The 17,562-nt window shown below is 38.2% G+C and overlaps 2 protein-coding genes across 3 annotated transcripts in view; one reads left to right on the top strand and one right to left on the bottom strand.

Annotated features, from left to right (window-relative positions):
- Positions 1-2,201: 2,201 nt before the first annotated feature.
- Positions 2,202-3,168, top strand: LOC106159583 (uncharacterized). The gene has a single exon (XM_013535897.2). It carries the CDS (start codon positions 2,247-2,249, stop codon positions 2,874-2,876), a length of 630 nt encoding a protein of 209 aa, XP_013391351.2. The 5' UTR covers positions 2,202-2,246; the 3' UTR covers positions 2,877-3,168.
- Positions 3,169-3,376: 208 nt separating this feature from the next.
- Positions 3,377-17,562, bottom strand: part of LOC106181652 (uncharacterized) — an 89,613-nt gene continuing 75,427 nt past the window's right edge. For both annotated transcript variants that reach the window (XM_087007281.1, XM_087007282.1), the window contains 23 exons: positions 17,162-17,413; positions 16,569-16,842; positions 15,989-16,216; positions 15,466-15,801; positions 14,870-15,115; positions 14,416-14,601; positions 13,916-14,083; positions 12,178-13,598; positions 11,479-12,057; positions 11,091-11,339; positions 10,552-10,785; positions 10,127-10,297; positions 9,738-9,893; positions 9,216-9,401; positions 8,726-8,812; positions 8,101-8,429; positions 7,490-7,919; positions 7,068-7,215; positions 6,337-6,728; positions 5,891-6,091; positions 5,483-5,646; positions 5,159-5,264; positions 3,377-4,659 (listed from right to left, as the gene is read on the bottom strand). In XM_087007281.1, coding sequence (XP_086863407.1) covers positions 4,462-4,659; positions 5,159-5,264; positions 5,483-5,646; positions 5,891-6,091; positions 6,337-6,728; positions 7,068-7,215; positions 7,490-7,919; positions 8,101-8,429; positions 8,726-8,812; positions 9,216-9,401; positions 9,738-9,893; positions 10,127-10,297; positions 10,552-10,785; positions 11,091-11,339; positions 11,479-12,057; positions 12,178-13,598; positions 13,916-14,083; positions 14,416-14,601; positions 14,870-15,115; positions 15,466-15,801; positions 15,989-16,216; positions 16,569-16,842; positions 17,162-17,413 — 6,741 coding nt within the window. In that variant the 3' untranslated portion in view covers positions 3,377-4,461. The remainder of the gene's footprint in view (positions 4,660-5,158; positions 5,265-5,482; positions 5,647-5,890; positions 6,092-6,336; positions 6,729-7,067; positions 7,216-7,489; positions 7,920-8,100; positions 8,430-8,725; positions 8,813-9,215; positions 9,402-9,737; positions 9,894-10,126; positions 10,298-10,551; positions 10,786-11,090; positions 11,340-11,478; positions 12,058-12,177; positions 13,599-13,915; positions 14,084-14,415; positions 14,602-14,869; positions 15,116-15,465; positions 15,802-15,988; positions 16,217-16,568; positions 16,843-17,161; positions 17,414-17,562) is intronic.

Genomic DNA, 17,562 nt, shown 5'->3' with positions numbered 1-17,562 from the left:
TGCACAATATAGTCATCCGCTTTCTGCATGGAAGCCTCGATTTAAATGTTACTCTTTGTTGTATATGATATTAATTTAGATTAATGTGATTTTTTTGTGCTGAAATAAAAAGCGCTAGAGCATTTACATTTTGTTTAGTATCTTATTAAGTACTACGTAGGCTACTTGTTATCACTTGATCTCAGGGTTAGCAATCGGGGACCACATCGGGGGCATCTGCCAACAGCTAGGGCCCTAATCTCTGACCACAGCGTACCATAGGCCTACTGGTAGTAGTAGTCTCACTTACAAAATTTTTGTATCGCTCAAACTTGAATTTTGTATAGGTCTACTATTTTAGAAGCTCCTAATATCAGAAGGTAACAGGGGCCCGTGTACATATGCAGGCCCCTATATAGTCACTGTATACGTGTAGGCCTACCTTGTAGGCTACGTGTCCTAACTTATTTCACAGAAGTTCAATTCTACTAGCACATTGTTTATGTAGGCCTATCTACAGGGCCTCCTGTAAATTTCACGATGTAGGCCTAGGCCCTATATAGGCCCTACTTGTCCACAATTTCAATTTATGTCATCGGCTTCTTACACTTGTTTATCTAATCTTCCTTTGTCTTTGCCATTTAAATTAATCCACGGTATGTGAAACTTGTGTATTTATCATTAAAAAAAATTGTTGGCCTAGGCCTAAACCGCCAGTCTGCCTCTGAAAAGTCTATCGTTTTATATTAGTCCTTGCGCCCCTCCTAGGCAAAACCACGGTTCAAAATTGACGGTTCCGTCAATATTAATTATTGAAATATTTACAATCCAGTGAAAGTCATACACTGTAGAATCCGTTTTTAAAAATTTAGTATTTCGGCCACAGGGGTCAACATCACCCTCTAATCACCCAACAAAATTTCCACATTGACAATACCCCCCCCCCCCCCCCCCCCCAGGAAAAATAAATGAAAAATAGGATGCCTGGACAAAACAAATATCTTTATCTTAAAAGACAAAATATCGAAGTATTTATCTTATTTTGAAGACAGAAAATGCTATTCGTCATTTTAATAATTTTAAACGATATATTGTAACTAATGAGTTGAGACATGGGCATGTCAAGGTGCCCTAACAAAGTGCACACAACAAGCCCGGACCCCTGCAGGTAGAATCTTAAATTGACAAAAAGAAAAAAAATAGCACTGGGGAGACTTTTTTTATGATTGCTGATGTTAGAAATAAACGGAGGATGTGCAAAGGGCAAAGAGCTTATAGGACCGACTTCCCATGCAATTTCTAGGCCAGTGCTACCTGATATTGGTAGGCTACATGTAGGTCTACAATAATAGTAGGTCTAGTCCCTAATAGTATAGTATAGGCCTAGGTCTAGCATTTATCTACAGCAGTTAGATCAGTAAAAGTGATAAATAATCATGTTTTAGTAAGTACACGTCTCAACAGTAAATATGACTTCGATCCATCGTTCGAAATTTTGATATACAACTTATCTGCAGCTAGCATAAGCTAGGACCTTTGCGTGCATGACGCGGCCAGCGCAGTGCTTGTTTTTTTTTTATTTTGTGGATTGGCCGTTTTCTCATATTTAATTATAGACGATTTAAGACAGAAAATGCATGTCTAACTTATTAAATGTTTTGACATCGATAGGTAACTGAATAAAATATATGGGGCTTTCCACAGAATTCTGTCTCATACCTTCGTCAATACCAATCAATACCTGTCTCAAACGAAATCAAAACGTGTTTTCTGTTGTGTGTGTTTTATCTTTTCGAGACAAAATAAAACCATTTTTGAAAGCTTTCTTGGCTTCATTAGAGAAAGACAACTAATTTATTCCTAATTTACCACATTTATCTTTAATTTTATACCGATTACGTAAAAAATGGAATGATTTTTAGTAAATAGTGCATTTGATTTCAGTATCAGTCGTTCATGTAAGGTGTAAATACTTGAATATCTTAGCACCAAAACGCCCCAATTGCACAAAAGGCTTGCATTTGGAATAGTTTACAAAACTGTCAAAAACTAAATTATTTTATACGGTGGTTTCTCTGCTATATGTCCCCGAGTTTATTATAAAAACACAAAAGCAGACGACGGAGAAGCCATATTGTTTTCTTGGCAAAAAAGCTCGAGGTGCGTTCTCAGACGTCCGCGTGATATTAATAAAAGGAAATTCAATATCTTCTTTATTCAGTTGAAGTTTTCCGTCTGTGACAACTTTGCTACAACATTGTGAAACTATGGCTGGAAGTCAAACTGGATCTCCAAAGAGGGCTGCCTCTCCCACGAAACCTGCTTCGCCTAAGAGCTCCCCAACTAAGGCTAAGAAGAGAACCAAGTCGGCGGCAAAGCCCAGTGTCCACCCTGCCACCTTGGCTATGGTCACCCAAGCCATCAAGGCTCTCGGGAATAAACGTGGATCGTCTGCTCAAGCTATTCGCAAATATATCATAGCGAATTTTACGGGAATAAATGAGGCTATGCTGCGTCCTATGCTGCGCCGAGCGTTTGCTGCAGGTCTGAAGAGCGGGCTGCTCGTTCGTCCGAAAGGCTCAAGTGCCACCGGCAGCACAGGTCGTTTCCGTCTAGGTAAAGTGAAGGCATCGCCCAAGAAGAAGAGTCCCAAGAAACCGAAAAAGAACAAGCCAAAGAAGAGATCAACCTCCAAATCCCCAACAAAGAAGGCGAGAAAATCCAAGCCCAAGACCAAGAAACCCGCAAAGAAAGCTGCCAAAAAACCCAAAGCAGCCAAGAAATCGAAATCTCCAAAGAAAGCCAAGAAAATTGCCTCCAAAAAACCAAAGGCAGCAAAGAAGGCAACAAAGGCAAAGCCAGCAGCCAAGAAGACTAAGAAGACAGCTAAAGCATAGACAGCAATCACTTGTCTTAACCATCTTTATAAAGGCCCTTTTCAGGGCCAACCCACTTTTACAGAAAAGCTAAGCCAATGATAAAAAATGCCGCACATTGTAAATAGATGTTGATTGCTTTTTTTTTCCAGTGGACACCCCCCCCCAAATAAAAATCTCTGGGTGCAAGGTATACTATACATGTATACTAGTAACAAGATCTACACTTCATTATCCATGCATTTAATTATGAAACATTTCTAGTTTCCATTGAAGAAAAAATTAATTAAGATAATATCTTTAATAATTGAAAAAAAAAAAATTAAAAACCCTAGGAATTAACAATTATGTTAGCAAAAAGGGGGAAAGGTTTTTTTTAATCCTTTCCCATCTTTGGAGTCGTGCACTACTTCCTTGCATTTTTACCCCCCCCCCCCCCCCCCCCTTAACATGTTTACAGGAAACAGTACTTTCATTTATAAAAGGCACAAAACTAATGAAAGATTCTCAAAGCTTTCAAATATTTCTGTACTGAATTTATTTCACTATGTGAAGTACAAAATATTTTCAAACTATATAACTAGGTATACATTGTAGTATAAAGATGCTACTAGCTATATGTTATAATTTGTAAATGCACGTACCGGTAGCATAATAGTACAAAAAGTTAACCTAGAGATAGGTTTCAATTAATACTTTATCACAGTAATTCATTGTCTATATAAAGAAAGAAAGAAAAAAAAAGATAGTCATGTTACACTTTTTAATGCAGTCCTCTGCCCCGAATAAATATATATTAAACAAAAACCTCACAGTTCACTGGTCAACACTGTTCAGCTGCCTGACAAGCGACTAGTTAATCAAAACTATTATCTGTACTAGGAATGCATATCTATAATGCTTTACATTAACATTATGGGTCTCTCTTGGCATGGACGGTTATATGTAAATATAATTTACAAAATATCAGTAAAAAGTTTTAAGATTTACAAAAAATGTCCCTGCTCAACTAAATAAAGGCAAGCAGGAGATTGGACGGCATCAAGTATCTACAGTTATTGGAATGTAAAGACAATTGCTTACATTTTCATTGCGTAAATTATCATAATATGTACAAATCAGTAGTCATAGTGGATTGAAAAAATGAAAAGAAGACTATAAAAATATAAAAAAATAGGAGAAATTTTCTTGAATAAATATGTACTGCATCACCAATGATTTAAATAATCTTCATAAGATGATGGAAATAGTAATTGCATAGTCTTATCATGATGATAATCAAACATCTGACCTACTGTGTGTCTAAATCTAGAAAATGCTGTAGTAATGCATATAGCATTCTTCTACAGGCAATACTAGATGGAAAAATAATATACTAAATGCCCAGATAACTTAATACATACATATATATCAAGACGGTCACTTTGTGCATGAACTGTTCAAGTCTGATTTGATATTGTACATTTGATGTCTTGGACTGAGCTGTCAGGCATGATTATGATATCAAGTATAACTCAGTCTTGAATGTAAAACTTGTTTTACGTCCGATTTCATTTATGGTCTATGTCATCAACATTGATTGTTATAAAAAAATATTTCATCCCATTCACATATTCTTGGCTGTGGTCAAGTCCTGTTTTTTCTTGGCTATATCAGTTTCGATGTGTGCAACTTTCTTCATCAGGAGATCTCGCCTCTGCTGGACAGTGGTCAGTTGTTGCTTAAGTGTGTCCAGTTTCTGGTCATCACCGCTCTCCTCATGCTTCTTAATGCCCTCCTCCAAGTCAGCAGCAGATTTCATTACCTGGAGAAAGAGAAAAGTTACAAGGTTGGTAATGAATGCCCATATTTTATTACCGATTTAGCATCTTTTGATTAGATATGGGGTAAATAATATATCTATATGTGCACATATTTGTACTGCACCAGTAGTAGGTGACTCCACATACATATATCTTCACCATAATGTTAACTATCCTGAGTGTGGGCAAAGTTCACTTTTTATCTTTTATAGACTCAACAAGACTAACAAATACAGAGGTCACACCAACTTTTTTGTTATTACAAATTCTAGTTGACAGCATGTTTATAATCTCTCACATACAGAGTATGTGGCATTATTATTTTATGTCAGTAATGTTTTAAAATAACCAACAATAAGAAAACAAAACTGTTTGTATTATCTTTTCCTGCAATGTCAACAAATGCGATGTGTACAAGTAACATTGACAGTACTGTCTATTGGAAGTTCTGATTGAAAATCTGTTTGAACATATGAAATGATAACAGAAACAGCTGTGTACCTGTGCCAGCTCTGCATTGAGTGTGTCACACCTGTCCTGCAGGTGCTTCAACTGAGATTCCACCAGATCTTGATGGCTGTCCAGGTGACGCTGCTTGAACATACCCCTGCAAAAGAATACAAGTAGATAATGTAGCTATAAAAAGAATATATGTAACAAGTGGCTTTCTGTTTGACAATTAAGACAGTTCAAACTTCAAACAGAATATTTGTATCGCATAAAAGACCACTTAACAAACTGTGACACAGGTATTGCAAAAATGCTGGTGAATGCCATTAGTCAACATGTATCTGAAAGTGTCTGTGAACTTAGCCATCATCTTACTTTCGGTCAGTTTTGCTTCTATTCCCCTTCTTCCCTCTTAGCTCTGCCAAGCGGTCTGCAATAAAGTCGCCAGATGCTGCTATTCCTCCCTTGGAAGCTAGAACCTGGCGAAGCTGGGCATTGCCAGAGAAAGCTTCATAGCCTTGAATACGATTTGACATAGTCTGGAAGCAAAGAAACATATTTTATATTTATTCTGCAAAAATAGTCAGTTGCATTTTTTGCTACAGTTTAGAAACAGAGGTTTTCCTGAGCATCATTATTTTTAAAATTGAAAAATAAAAGAGTTTAAATATTATCAAAATAAATTAAATATTAGCTGAACCATAAATTTCAAAAGAGATATTCAACATGCATTTTTTTCTTTCATTGAAACGACTCAAGGAAATTTTAAAGAAGACAACATACCTTATCAGAGAAGTCTACATTTCCAGTCATTTTCTGCTCAACAAGTTCTCCAAATACATTTGCCTTTTGGTCAGGTGTTTTAGCGTGTTTGAAGGCCTTTTCTAGCGCAGTTCTGCCACTGCCTGATCCAATCAGTGACTCCGCATTTGTTGTGCTGCGAGACCGTGCAAAGAACATATCCTGGCAAACAGCTCTCATGGACTAAAAGTAATTGAATACCCTCAGTTTTAATGATCTATGAATGATATAGAAAGTATTTCATTACAAAGCTAGGAGCTTTATTAAATGATGTATGAGAAATCTTTCAGTTTTTTTCATTTAAGATGTTTTAAAGTAATTTTTGAAAATGACTGTTTCTAGCAAGTAATAATGTAAATCAAATAATACATGTAATATCAATTTCATTAAATTATAGTTCCTAAGAAAACACAGTTTAGATCACCCACCTTATAGAACTGCCGCAAAAAGAGAGGATTTGTGTCATCAGCCAGATCTCCAACTTTAATGTGAGCCAAACAGTGCAAGATGACAACAATGAAGTCCCCAACAGATTCCAATCTTTCTGCCCTGATGAACAGAATCTTGCGTGCATGCTCGTAAAAGAAGGAGTTCCTGAAGGCATTGAACTCATAGTTGTTTGGAGGCAGATTGGAAGCCAGAAGAAGAGTTACGTCAGGAGCGCCCACCAGCTGATGAAGCATGCGGTTGATAAAGACACCAAAGCGGTAAACCACAAACTGGCTCGCACTTATGTCATTAATGTCCACTGGGACGAGGTCACCTTTGCACACCCACTGTGCATCCTTCACATCCAGGTAGGATCTGCTGTAGTCAGCACCTGTATAACATAGTGAAAACATAGTGAAAAAACATTCTACATACAGTTCATTTAAGTTGGTTAAGCTCTGTCGTATAAAATATTGTGTATACACTGTATGTGGCATCATTGTATTCTTTATGAAATAAGCACTTTGATATGAAAGTATCACTTTAACAGCTTCATTCAGAAGTCTAAAATTGTTTTGAGCAATCAGTTATCAGCGACAAATATCTCAGCTTTGTTTACCTTATTCTTACTAAACTCCACAACTGCTGATTTTGCTCCAATTGCACTGCCAGGCATTACAAAAATGACAACATATCAATAATAAAGTTTTTAAAGGCAAAGACTTTTTACCTATGACTTTATTTGACGGTCCTGCTCCCACAGTCTTGTCCAGCAGGTTCTCCAGATCACTTATCTGTTGGAACAATGGGGATGCCATCAGCATGTTCACCCAGTCCTGCTCTGCATTACCAGTGGGCATGAAGGGCATATGACCAGACTGAAATAAATAATACAATTACTCAGCTATACAATGTTTTAAAAAGGTAAACCTTGAAAAAATAAGGAAAAAATACACACAATATTGGAAATATTTAAATTAGTTTTAATGGCTTTGAATTCATTTAGATGTTTTCTTTAACCTCTTGGGTGTTTTTTTTTCATTAAATTTTTATCTTGGTGCATAACATGGATCAAGCAGAAAATATAAGGAATATGAGTCTATACCTTAAATTCAATAACAATGATGACCATAAATTTAGCAGACATCATACCTGTTGCCCAGGGGTGTGCTGTCCCATTCCACCTTCTTCATCTTTCTTCCTCAGTGCCTCCTCCTCCATCTTTCTCTTCAGTTCACGCTTATATTCTTCCTCCTGTTCTAACTGAATATCTTTCTCCAACATGGCTGATTGAGATGCCTTTTGCTTGTTTCTTCGTGCCTCAAGTTTAGCTTGCAATGCAGATTTGCTACGTTCTTGCTCTTTCTTCAACGACTGATCAAATTTCTCCATGTTCTCTTTGTGCTCCCGCAGAAGGCGTTCTTTTTCTTCTTCACTAGTTTCCATTGTAGCAATTTCCTGACGACGTCGCTGATCACGCTCTTCCATTTGTTTTTTATGGACTCTTTCTCTTTCTGCAGCTCGTTGTTTCTCTCGTTCCTCTTCACGTTTTTTGTCTGCCTCCAGATCTTCTTCCATTTGTCTAAAATTGATACAGGATAAAATTTTATGCATTATCAATTTAAAAGCAGTATATATTTTTTATTTCCATTGGTACCCTCATGTTATTTTCAATCTTATATGACCCTAAGGCTTGTAATAATAAACATATTTCTAACTTCTAACTCATGAAAAAAATTGGCAGATGTCCAGCTAAATTCTACCTGAGCTTTTCAGCCATCATCCTTTTCTTCTCTTCTTCCTGTCTTAGTTTATCAGCCTTCATCTTTTCCATTTCTTCCTGCATCTTTTTAAGTGAATCTTCCTTAAATTTGATCATTTCCTCTGCAGCTCGTTTGGCCTCTTCTTCATATTCCTTCATTAATTTCTCCTCAGCAGTCAGGTTGCGCATGGCTTCAGCCAACTCACGAAGTTGACGCTCTTTCAAAGCAAGGCGTTCATTGGTTGATTTTATGTCTGCAAGCCTGTCTGCATCCTTTTCTTCCTGTTTCACCAGTTGTGGAGTGAGGAGGTCAAACTCACCAAGAATTCGCTGAAAAGCAATGTGGAGAATTTGAAAATCATAATGACACTTCCTTAATTGTAAGAAATTACTTCTGGTTCCAATATCAATAATTCTTGACATATCACAACATAATATAAAATACTTGTTACAATTGCATTTGATATAAGCAACACAATTAATGTGTCCATTATTGGCTTAAATATTCAGTATACTATAAGTAAGGACTGCAACAGCAAAGCATTTTAAGCAGCATGTTAAGTATTATAACAAAGTCAAAGACAATGTTAAAATATTTTTACATATTCAGGTGCATCTCATTTTACCTGTTGTTGACGTTTAAGTTCTTCTTTCTTCTCCTGAAGTTCTCCATTTTTCAAGGAGGCAGAGTTGGCTATGAGGTCCATGAGTTCCTAAAATGAATGTTGGACAGTAAAACTTTGATCTTCAAAACCTGTCATTTCCATTACCTCATTACCAGACAAGAATGTGCAACATTTTACATATATCTCATTTGCCTTATTTGTAAGAATTTTTTCTTTTTTTTAACCATAGTAACACATTTGCTGGGTTAAATATTATGTCCCAGTGAGACTGGTGTAGCAGATAGATGTGACACTGTGTGACATAATACAATTGATAAACATGAAAGTGTTACTGTTTTTTTTGGTCACTGTGTAATGTTTTGCAGAGCAGCAGGTGCACGTTTTTCAAAATAGTGTACATGTTTGCAACACAATGTACATGGCACTTTGCTAGAACATAAAAATAACAGTATTATGGATAATAGGATAAGATTAGCAGAAGCACACTGACTTGTTCGAATGCTGCCATCAGTTTCTCCCTCTCTCCTTGGCGTTGTTCTTCCATTTGGGCACGGGCCTGAGCTAACATGGCTGCTCGCTCCTTTTCCAACTGGTCTTCAAGATGGATGCCTTCTTTCATGTGTCGTTGGCGCAGAACTGTGTACACCATGTTCTCTGCTTGCTGGCCATCTTTGTCCTGGAAAATTATACAGAAGTGTAATATGATACATGTAATAGCTGTCTGATAAGTATGTATGCACACACCCACACACTGCAGAGAGAGAGAGAGAGAGAGAGAGAGAGAGAGAGAGAGAGAGAGAGAGAGAGAGAGAGAGAGAGAGAGAGGACCATATTCAAACAACCACATATTCACAGACACTTACAACATCCCATATGGACATCCTGCCCTACACATACATACATGTACCTGTGTATGAATGCACACACATATGCATGCATCCACAAATATGTACACACACACACACACACACACTCAAACAGAGGAAAGCCCAGATGATATGTTTTGACCTACCTTTACTGACTCTTTGAGAGTTGTGTTCTCTACACCCTTGGCCTGTGTGCTGTTCAGTTTGTCTCTGTCTTGTTGTTGTTGCATCAATACTCTGTTCATCTCTATGCTGTGCTTCTCAGCCAGCCTATCTGCTTTTTGGCGTTTCCTCTCCATCACCTATTGACATACATAAACAAAATATTAATCTGGTTATGTTACAATATTCATTAAAAAAATCACTTAGTTGTGATTAGTTGCTTACAATTTAGGCACTTATAATATAAAAAAACCTTTGTTAAACGAAATAATTCAATTGCCCAACAACTGATCATGGTCCACTTTCCAAGATTTACTGACATTAAAAAAACATTGATAACTGCTTAATTCTTCTGGCCATTAACCATTCTTACCTTATCTTCCAGTGATTTCTTCTGCCTGGCTCTCTCCTGATCTAGATTTCTTTCAAAGGCCTCCACTTCCTGCTTGTGTATTGAAAGCAACCTCTCCACCTCATCTTCACTCAGTTTCTTGCCATGAAGTTGCATTTCACGTTCATGTTTAGCTTGCATGTTCTCTACAGCCTAGGAAAGCAAATGTTATAAAGAATGTACACAGCCTGTAGCCCAAATAAATAATTCGGTACTTAAATTTTGGACTCTTCAACAAACATAAAGATGCCTTTCTAAATATGTGGATTAGTACAACCATGATTAAATTATGGAACCATTCAAATATGCTCAAATTATTGCTCAATTGTCCCATTGAACATGTACAAGCATAAATAAATAAATATATTAATGAATGAAAATTTTCAGGCAAAACAAGTGCTGCCTACCAGTCTCTTCTGCTGATCAATCTGCAAATCCACAGCTTCCTTGGTCTTCCTCAGTTCATTATCAAGTTCCATCTCCATCTCTCTTTCTTCCATTTTCTGTTTCTCTATCAAGGAAGACTGTTGGTCAATCTGCTGGCTCTGCAGCTGTTGAGCCTCCTTGGACAGATGGTCACCATTTAGCTGGTCACTAATCTCAATGATGACCTCTGCTGTTTCCTCATCACCTCGAGCAGCCTTATAAAAAGGCAAAATATAAAAACCATTGTCTATTGTGAAAGATTGCAATTATAGAAATTATGGATAAACATGTTTGTATAACCCCCCTCCCCCAGTTTTGAAGATCACAATATTTTGTTATCATAAATTACTCAGAGAGTCCGTCTTGAACACAATTTCGTATACTAGGAGTGATTAAGTCACATGATAAAAAGTTTTCTACTAAAAACTGGGTCTGATTCTGACAAAGTATTATCCTACCCAGATGGGAAATTGTATCATTTAAATTTAATTTTATTTCATTTGAAATTCAACTCCAGTACCTGTGCTTTAGTGATTCTGTCCAGCTCTTTAGCTACAGCCCTTTCCTTGGCCAGATCTTCCTTCATCTGTTTGCGAGCTGTCAGCTTGGCTAGAAGGCTGTCACGCTGTTTTGCTCTAGAAGCTGTCATCCTGTGCCCCACATTCATACAGTCTTCTTCATACTGCTGCATGATCTTTTTACGCTCTTCTTCATTCATTTCCTGTAGGCGCTTTTTCACCTCTTCCTCTTCAGCTCGTTTGTTGGAGTCCTGACAAAAATATGGTTTCATAAAAATTAGATGTTAATCTAACAGTACTATTTTTCATTTGTTATTTTTTCGGAGCTTGTAATTATACTTAAAGCTTGAAGCAACAACTGAATAAAAATTATTATCAGTATATTTTTACCTCTTCCAATCTCCTGAGTGCCTCCATGACAGCATTCTCCTCTCGCAGACGATCTGCCTCAGTCTGCATATTCTGTGCCTCTTCCAACTTCTTTTTCTCTTCTTCACTCAGATTCTTTATTTCATCCATATCCATGCTCTTTCTTGCATTACGCCTTCCTTTCCTGTTCTTCAGTTTATCCTTTAAGGCACTATGCCTAGACTTTGTTTGGGAGGACTTCTCCTTCATCTGTTTCACTGCACCATCTGCATCTGGAACACCACCTATGTGTAGAGATTTCAATCGGGCTTCAATGTCATCATCAAGTTCACGGGCATTTTCTTCAGCTTCTGCATCAGCCTTTGCAATTTCTGCAAGGAGCCTCTCTTGTTGCTGGGCCAATAGTCTCAGGTCCTTATCGAGGTCATCGTAAGAGGGGATGGTCATGTCTGGTACAACATCTGGGCTCAGGCCTAATTCTCGCGCTTCGTTGATATGAGTTCTATGGAGATCCTTCTTTGCCTTTCGGCGCTGTTCTAGAAGTTTTTTCCTCAGTGACTCTAATTGTTGTTGTTTCTGCTTCTCCAGTGCATCATTAATCTAAAAATAGATTTAATGAGAAATTAAATGATACAAATGCTACTTGAAAATGTAATAATTAAATAAAAATGTGTACAACAGATATTCAATTGCAAATTCACATTTTTAAATATTTGTTACCTTCTGTAAATTGTTGGCATACTCCAACATAATCTTCTCTCTCTCTGCATCACTGGTAGCCTTAGAGAGTTGCTTGGTCAAGTTCTTCTTTGCATCCTCCATAGCATTTTGTTTTTTGGTTTCAACCTCTGCAATCACTTCATTGATATTCTTTATCTCTTCATCACGTAGGCTGTTCTCCAGCTTAGCAGCTTCATAAGCCTGCTTGTCAAAGAGTTGTTTCTGCAGTCTGGCCTTTTCTTCCTCACTCAGTTCCCCAGGTGGCTTCTTCAAGGCACCCTGGTTTACCATAGACGAGAAATTTGTTGTGCTGCCACTGAGGCCTGTTGCTGGTGTTTTAGGGGCGCTACTCTGCACAAGATGAGCCCGTTCCACTTTTGGTGTTGGTGGATGGTCCCTCTTTGATTGACCGCCTTCAGCGCCAGCTGCAGGCGGCCTTGCTGCTGCACCCCGGTTTATATTCAAGTTTGTGATATTACCACCAAGAAGGTTCAGCATCTCAGAGGTCAGAACAAATGGTCCACCAGACTCCAGCATTGAGATCAGTTGTTTTAGTAATGGGACTAATTCTCTGTCTGAGGAAGAGGAAGTCAGGTCCATCTCTCCATACACTCCAGGCAGCGTACAGTCATAATCTCCAGCCAGAACGGCCAGACCTGTCAGCACCACCTTGGCCTCTTGGCACAACAGTTCGTTACGCTCCCTGGTGTACTCCAAAGATGAATGCTGCTGATCTAGTTGCTCACTTCTATTCATGATTTGATCATAAAGCTCTGCTTGTAGTCGAGCCTTGGCTTGTACATGGCGCTGGCGGACAACATTCTCAGCATCTGGATTCATCGCACCCTCCAGATCTGCCATTCTTGTGTGGAATTTCTGTTCCTCTGCTTCCAACTTCTTAAGGAATTTCTGTGTGGCTTCAACAAACTTCTTGTGTGCTGCGTGATGAGCTTCTTCTCTTTCACGCTCGTACTGGTCACCCTGCGTAAGAACTGCCACAACATTAGGTGGCAGCACTGTAGAAAGCTCCTCCTCGGCATCCTTCCGTCGCTGCACTTCCCTGCTGGCAGACTCAGACAGTTCATACGTAGATTCAGAGACAGATGCCAGTGTGTTTTCAACCTCTTTGGCAGTCAGAGATTCCATGTCATGCATGAGGTGTTGAGCAAGATGGAATTCCTGCATTGTTAGTGTCTCTTCTCGCTGGCGTTGTCTGCGCCAGAAACCACGACGTGCAACAATCTCTTCTTCCAACATAGCAACTGCCCCTAGAGGTGGGCGGTGCTTTTTGTGTCCTCCCGAAGACAGAGTGATGGGTACAACAGTGTTGGTTTCTGGGTCAATGCGCACACCACTGATTGGACTAAGCTCCCCAGTGACTGTGTCCACAGCTTGTCTACCAATCATTATTGGGACTGAACCTACAGAAAACAATGTTTACACCTTAATACTGATAAACAATAATCTTTATCAAGAAAAGATCAATTATAGTAAGACTTCTGCCAAAAATGAATCTTAATACATCCCTTTAAAATATTATAAATAAATACCAAAATTTACAGGACAAATTTACTTTTTCTGTATTTACCATTTAATAAAATAACATTTAAAAATATTTATACATCTCATGGTACATCCCAGTAAAGGTATTAAAACAAATTATCATTTAAAAATAGATTTAAAATAGTTACAGCTAAATATGTTACATGAGATTATCTATAAGGTGTGACTAATTCACCTTCTCCCTCTGGGTCCTCCATGGTGCCACCTAGTGGTATAATCACACCTGCCTTGTCTTTGTCTGCTGCAAGTATGGGGACCTCCACACCACTGCCAGAGGGGTCTTGCATGGAAGTGCCAATCAAAATGGGGAGGAGCTGCCCTGTTGCAGTGAACTGGTACATGCCTTAATAAACAAAGTATTAATAATAGTATCAATAAATATGATAAAATCATACAGGCAAATCTACTCTGAATTGCTTAGGACTACAGTGCACAATTTAAATTCTAAAATAATAAAAACAAGATGACATGTCAAAAATTCAAGAATATTATGACAAGACAAAGTAGAATCATTTCAGCAATGATATAAAATTACTGCAAAATTCATAACCCAGCACTTAATTCACTAAACCACTACAAAAATTGACAGAATCTCAATGTTTTTGGTTAAGCAAACTGTGTTGCAATAGAGATTAGGCATTTAGACCAATATAAGTCATGTGAGATGGTGCTAACCTGGTGATCCTCCAGTGGAAGCTAGGACTGTAGCTCTGTCATATCTTCTGTATATATCATGACCAGTGCGCAACAAATGCGTCTTCATGCGTGTACGAGCTTTGTTCATTTCTTTAAGGGAAGCCTCCAACATGGTCTCCTCATGGCGCGGGTTAAATGGAGTGCTGCCATCTGCTGCTTCAGGACCTGAAAACATGATTTCTTGATTTAATTGATATCATGATAATTTTCCGTTTAAATAAGAATGGCTATAAAACACCAGCAGCAACATACAGAAAGACACAATCAAACTATGATTATTGCATATAAACTTTAGCTTCTAAAAAGATAAATGTATGTCCAAAGTCAGTAAAATTATGTTTCCCATCATATTTTAAAGCTATTAAAAATTACACTGAGTACTAGCAATGTTTTATTTTCATGACATTTGATGAGACAAGAGTACATCCCATACCTGTTACAATATCCTTCAGTTCCCGCACTGAGTCAAGGGCTCGCACTTCACATGCCAATACATTGGCATCTAGCAGAGCTTGGTAGCCACCTGCACACGCCACAGCGACCATATTTTCTTTAAGTGTGCCGCCATTGACACGACACATCTTGCCACTGAGGGGTTCTACAAAGCTGTCACCGGGAATGATGGGAATGTCCCCACCTTGGCTGCCAGGACGTGTTCCACCAACTGGGAGGATGTCACCTGGAAAAGGTAATATTTTAAGTCTTAATGGTTCTTATTAACTATGATTTTTCACATTTTTTCAACTGATTGCTTTAATATTATGCTTTTTATTTCAATAATGGCTGTAACTGCAATATACTATATTAAATAAGAGGAGTCACCCATATTATAAATACTGTTATGAACAACATCATAATCACTGAAAAGCATCTCAAAATGTAATATGAACATATACTGCAAAGTAAAATCAATATAACATTACAAAAATTCTGTATCAAAAAAGTGCACTGTCTTATATGAAACAATGAACCAACAAATCAATTTATCATGTAATACTTAATTAAAACAAAACTAACAAATCATCTCACCTGTCTCGGGATCAATGGTTGTGGCCAGGATTGGCACCGGCTGCTCCGTTTGAGGATCCAGCATCAAGGAACCAATCTCTATGGCAATAGGCAGTCCTGTAACAGGGTCAATATGGCTGCCACCTACAGGAAGGACGGTGCCAGTCTGGGGATTGATGGTCATTGCTGTGATTGGAACATGAAGGCCACTAGTTGGGTCTGGCACTGGGGCGCCATATTTCATGTCACTGCGGCGCTGGAGAGGTACCAGTTTGGTAGGTACTGGTAACCCAGTGCTGGGATTGGTCGGGTAAGGCACATATGGGATCAGTGGTTCATCTGTTCTTGTGGCTTCTCCTGCAATTTCAATTATATTATTTGAAATGATTGGTATAAATTGTACTAATAATCTGAGAATAGTGATACATGTTTTCCTAATATTGTTTTTGATATCACATTAAAAAATTTAGCAATAATCAAACACAGAAATAAGCATTTTTAAAATTAAATTTCTAAATACAACTGGATTATAAAAATAACATACCAGTGGCTGAGTCTGTAGTGAACACAAGGCGTGTGGAGACAGGATCAAAGGCCACATTGCCAGCAATGGGCAGCACACGACCAGTCTGTGGGTGGACAAAGTGGTCATGGGGGATGTCTACCACCTGGCCACTGGCCAGTAACATCTGGGCATCACTGTTGGGTATAATAAGGCCGGTCTCTGGATTCATGTGAATCAGTTCTGGGGCCAGGATGTTAGAGTCTGAGTCTGCAATGAAAGTTATTCAATTTAGAATACTGGTATGCTATGAAATGGAATACTCATGATGAAGGCAACATGAAATTAAATGTCTAGTAATCATCATCATCATTATGATGTTCATTATCTTCTCCTCTCACTAATAAACTGTTATCATACTAAATATTTTAATTTATTAAATGACAAAATCAAAGTATCATCTATAAAGTTACTAATTATACAAAGAAAATGTTTTCAAAGGTAAAGAAGACCCATGACTTTCAATGATAATAGACAACTTATACACTATTGAATAATGCTCAAAGTACAGAATTGGATTATTCAAAACTAAAATAAATAATAAACTGTAAGAGTTGCTTACCTATGAGGTCTTGTCTTGATAATGGCTCCTTGGTTTCCTTGGCAACCATCTGACCTCCAGTTCCCTGACCTAGGACTCCCCAGGAACCAAGACACATGCATTCCTTGGACACTTCAGCAGACATTCGCTGCACGAGGGCGCCTACCCGAGCACCAACCGAGCGGTGCAGCTCCTCATCAAAGGCGCCATCTTTGATAACCTGGCCTCTCTGGAGCTTCTCTGAGTGTTCGTTGAGTAAACGCATGGCTTCTCTCATTGCAGTCTGGAAGCTCACCTGATGGATGAAGAAAGAGAGCAAGAAGGATAAAATTGGATAGGTTTATAGTGGACTTCAAACACCTATCTGAGGTCAACAGTTGCTTGTTAACAAAAAAATCCAAATTGGTTATGCATAAATTATGTCAAATGCAGCCAAAAGTCTTTCAGCTTTATCAACATGCTTCAACAGCTATTTGCAACAAGTTATTAGAATTAAAATAAATACCCCATTGTATCTAGCCAGAGGTAATACATATACAGCTGTTTTTCTTGTCTAAACAATTCTCAGCAAATGATCGATACACCGTTTTTATCAGCAAGACGTCTTTTCTCACCTGGTGTTCTTCACGACTCTTCTCATCCTGTTCCTGCAGGTTGATCTGCCTCTCAAGGATAGTCTGGAAGCGTGACCCTAGTTCACGACGCCTCTCCAGCTCAATTTCCAGCTCTTCAAGTTTTCTCTCATAGGCAGCCAGGTCTTCTTTGGTGGCCAGAGCAGAGCTTCCTCCCTTCAGGTTGAGTTTGGCAGCCCACAATCCTTTGAGAGACAAGGCCTGGTTGTTCAGCTTTTGGAACAGGGATTTGGCCTGGAAAGACAAAACAATTTGTTTGTGTGATTGTCATCAGATGCTGTCAATTTCAGTGTCAGTTAATCAACTAAATTATTATTGACAATGAAATTTATCATACCATCTACTACATTTATATATTTAAGCCAGGAGTATCTAGAAAATTA

This window comes from Lingula anatina, chromosome 2 (genome assembly GCF_051362555.1).
Source record: "Lingula anatina isolate TDL-2025a chromosome 2, LinAna3.0, whole genome shotgun sequence".
NCBI classification, from domain to species: Eukaryota; Metazoa; Brachiopoda; class Lingulata; order Lingulida; family Lingulidae; genus Lingula; species Lingula anatina.
Note: the sequence above shows the minus strand (reverse complement) of the source record. Positions and strands in the feature narration are given on the sequence as shown.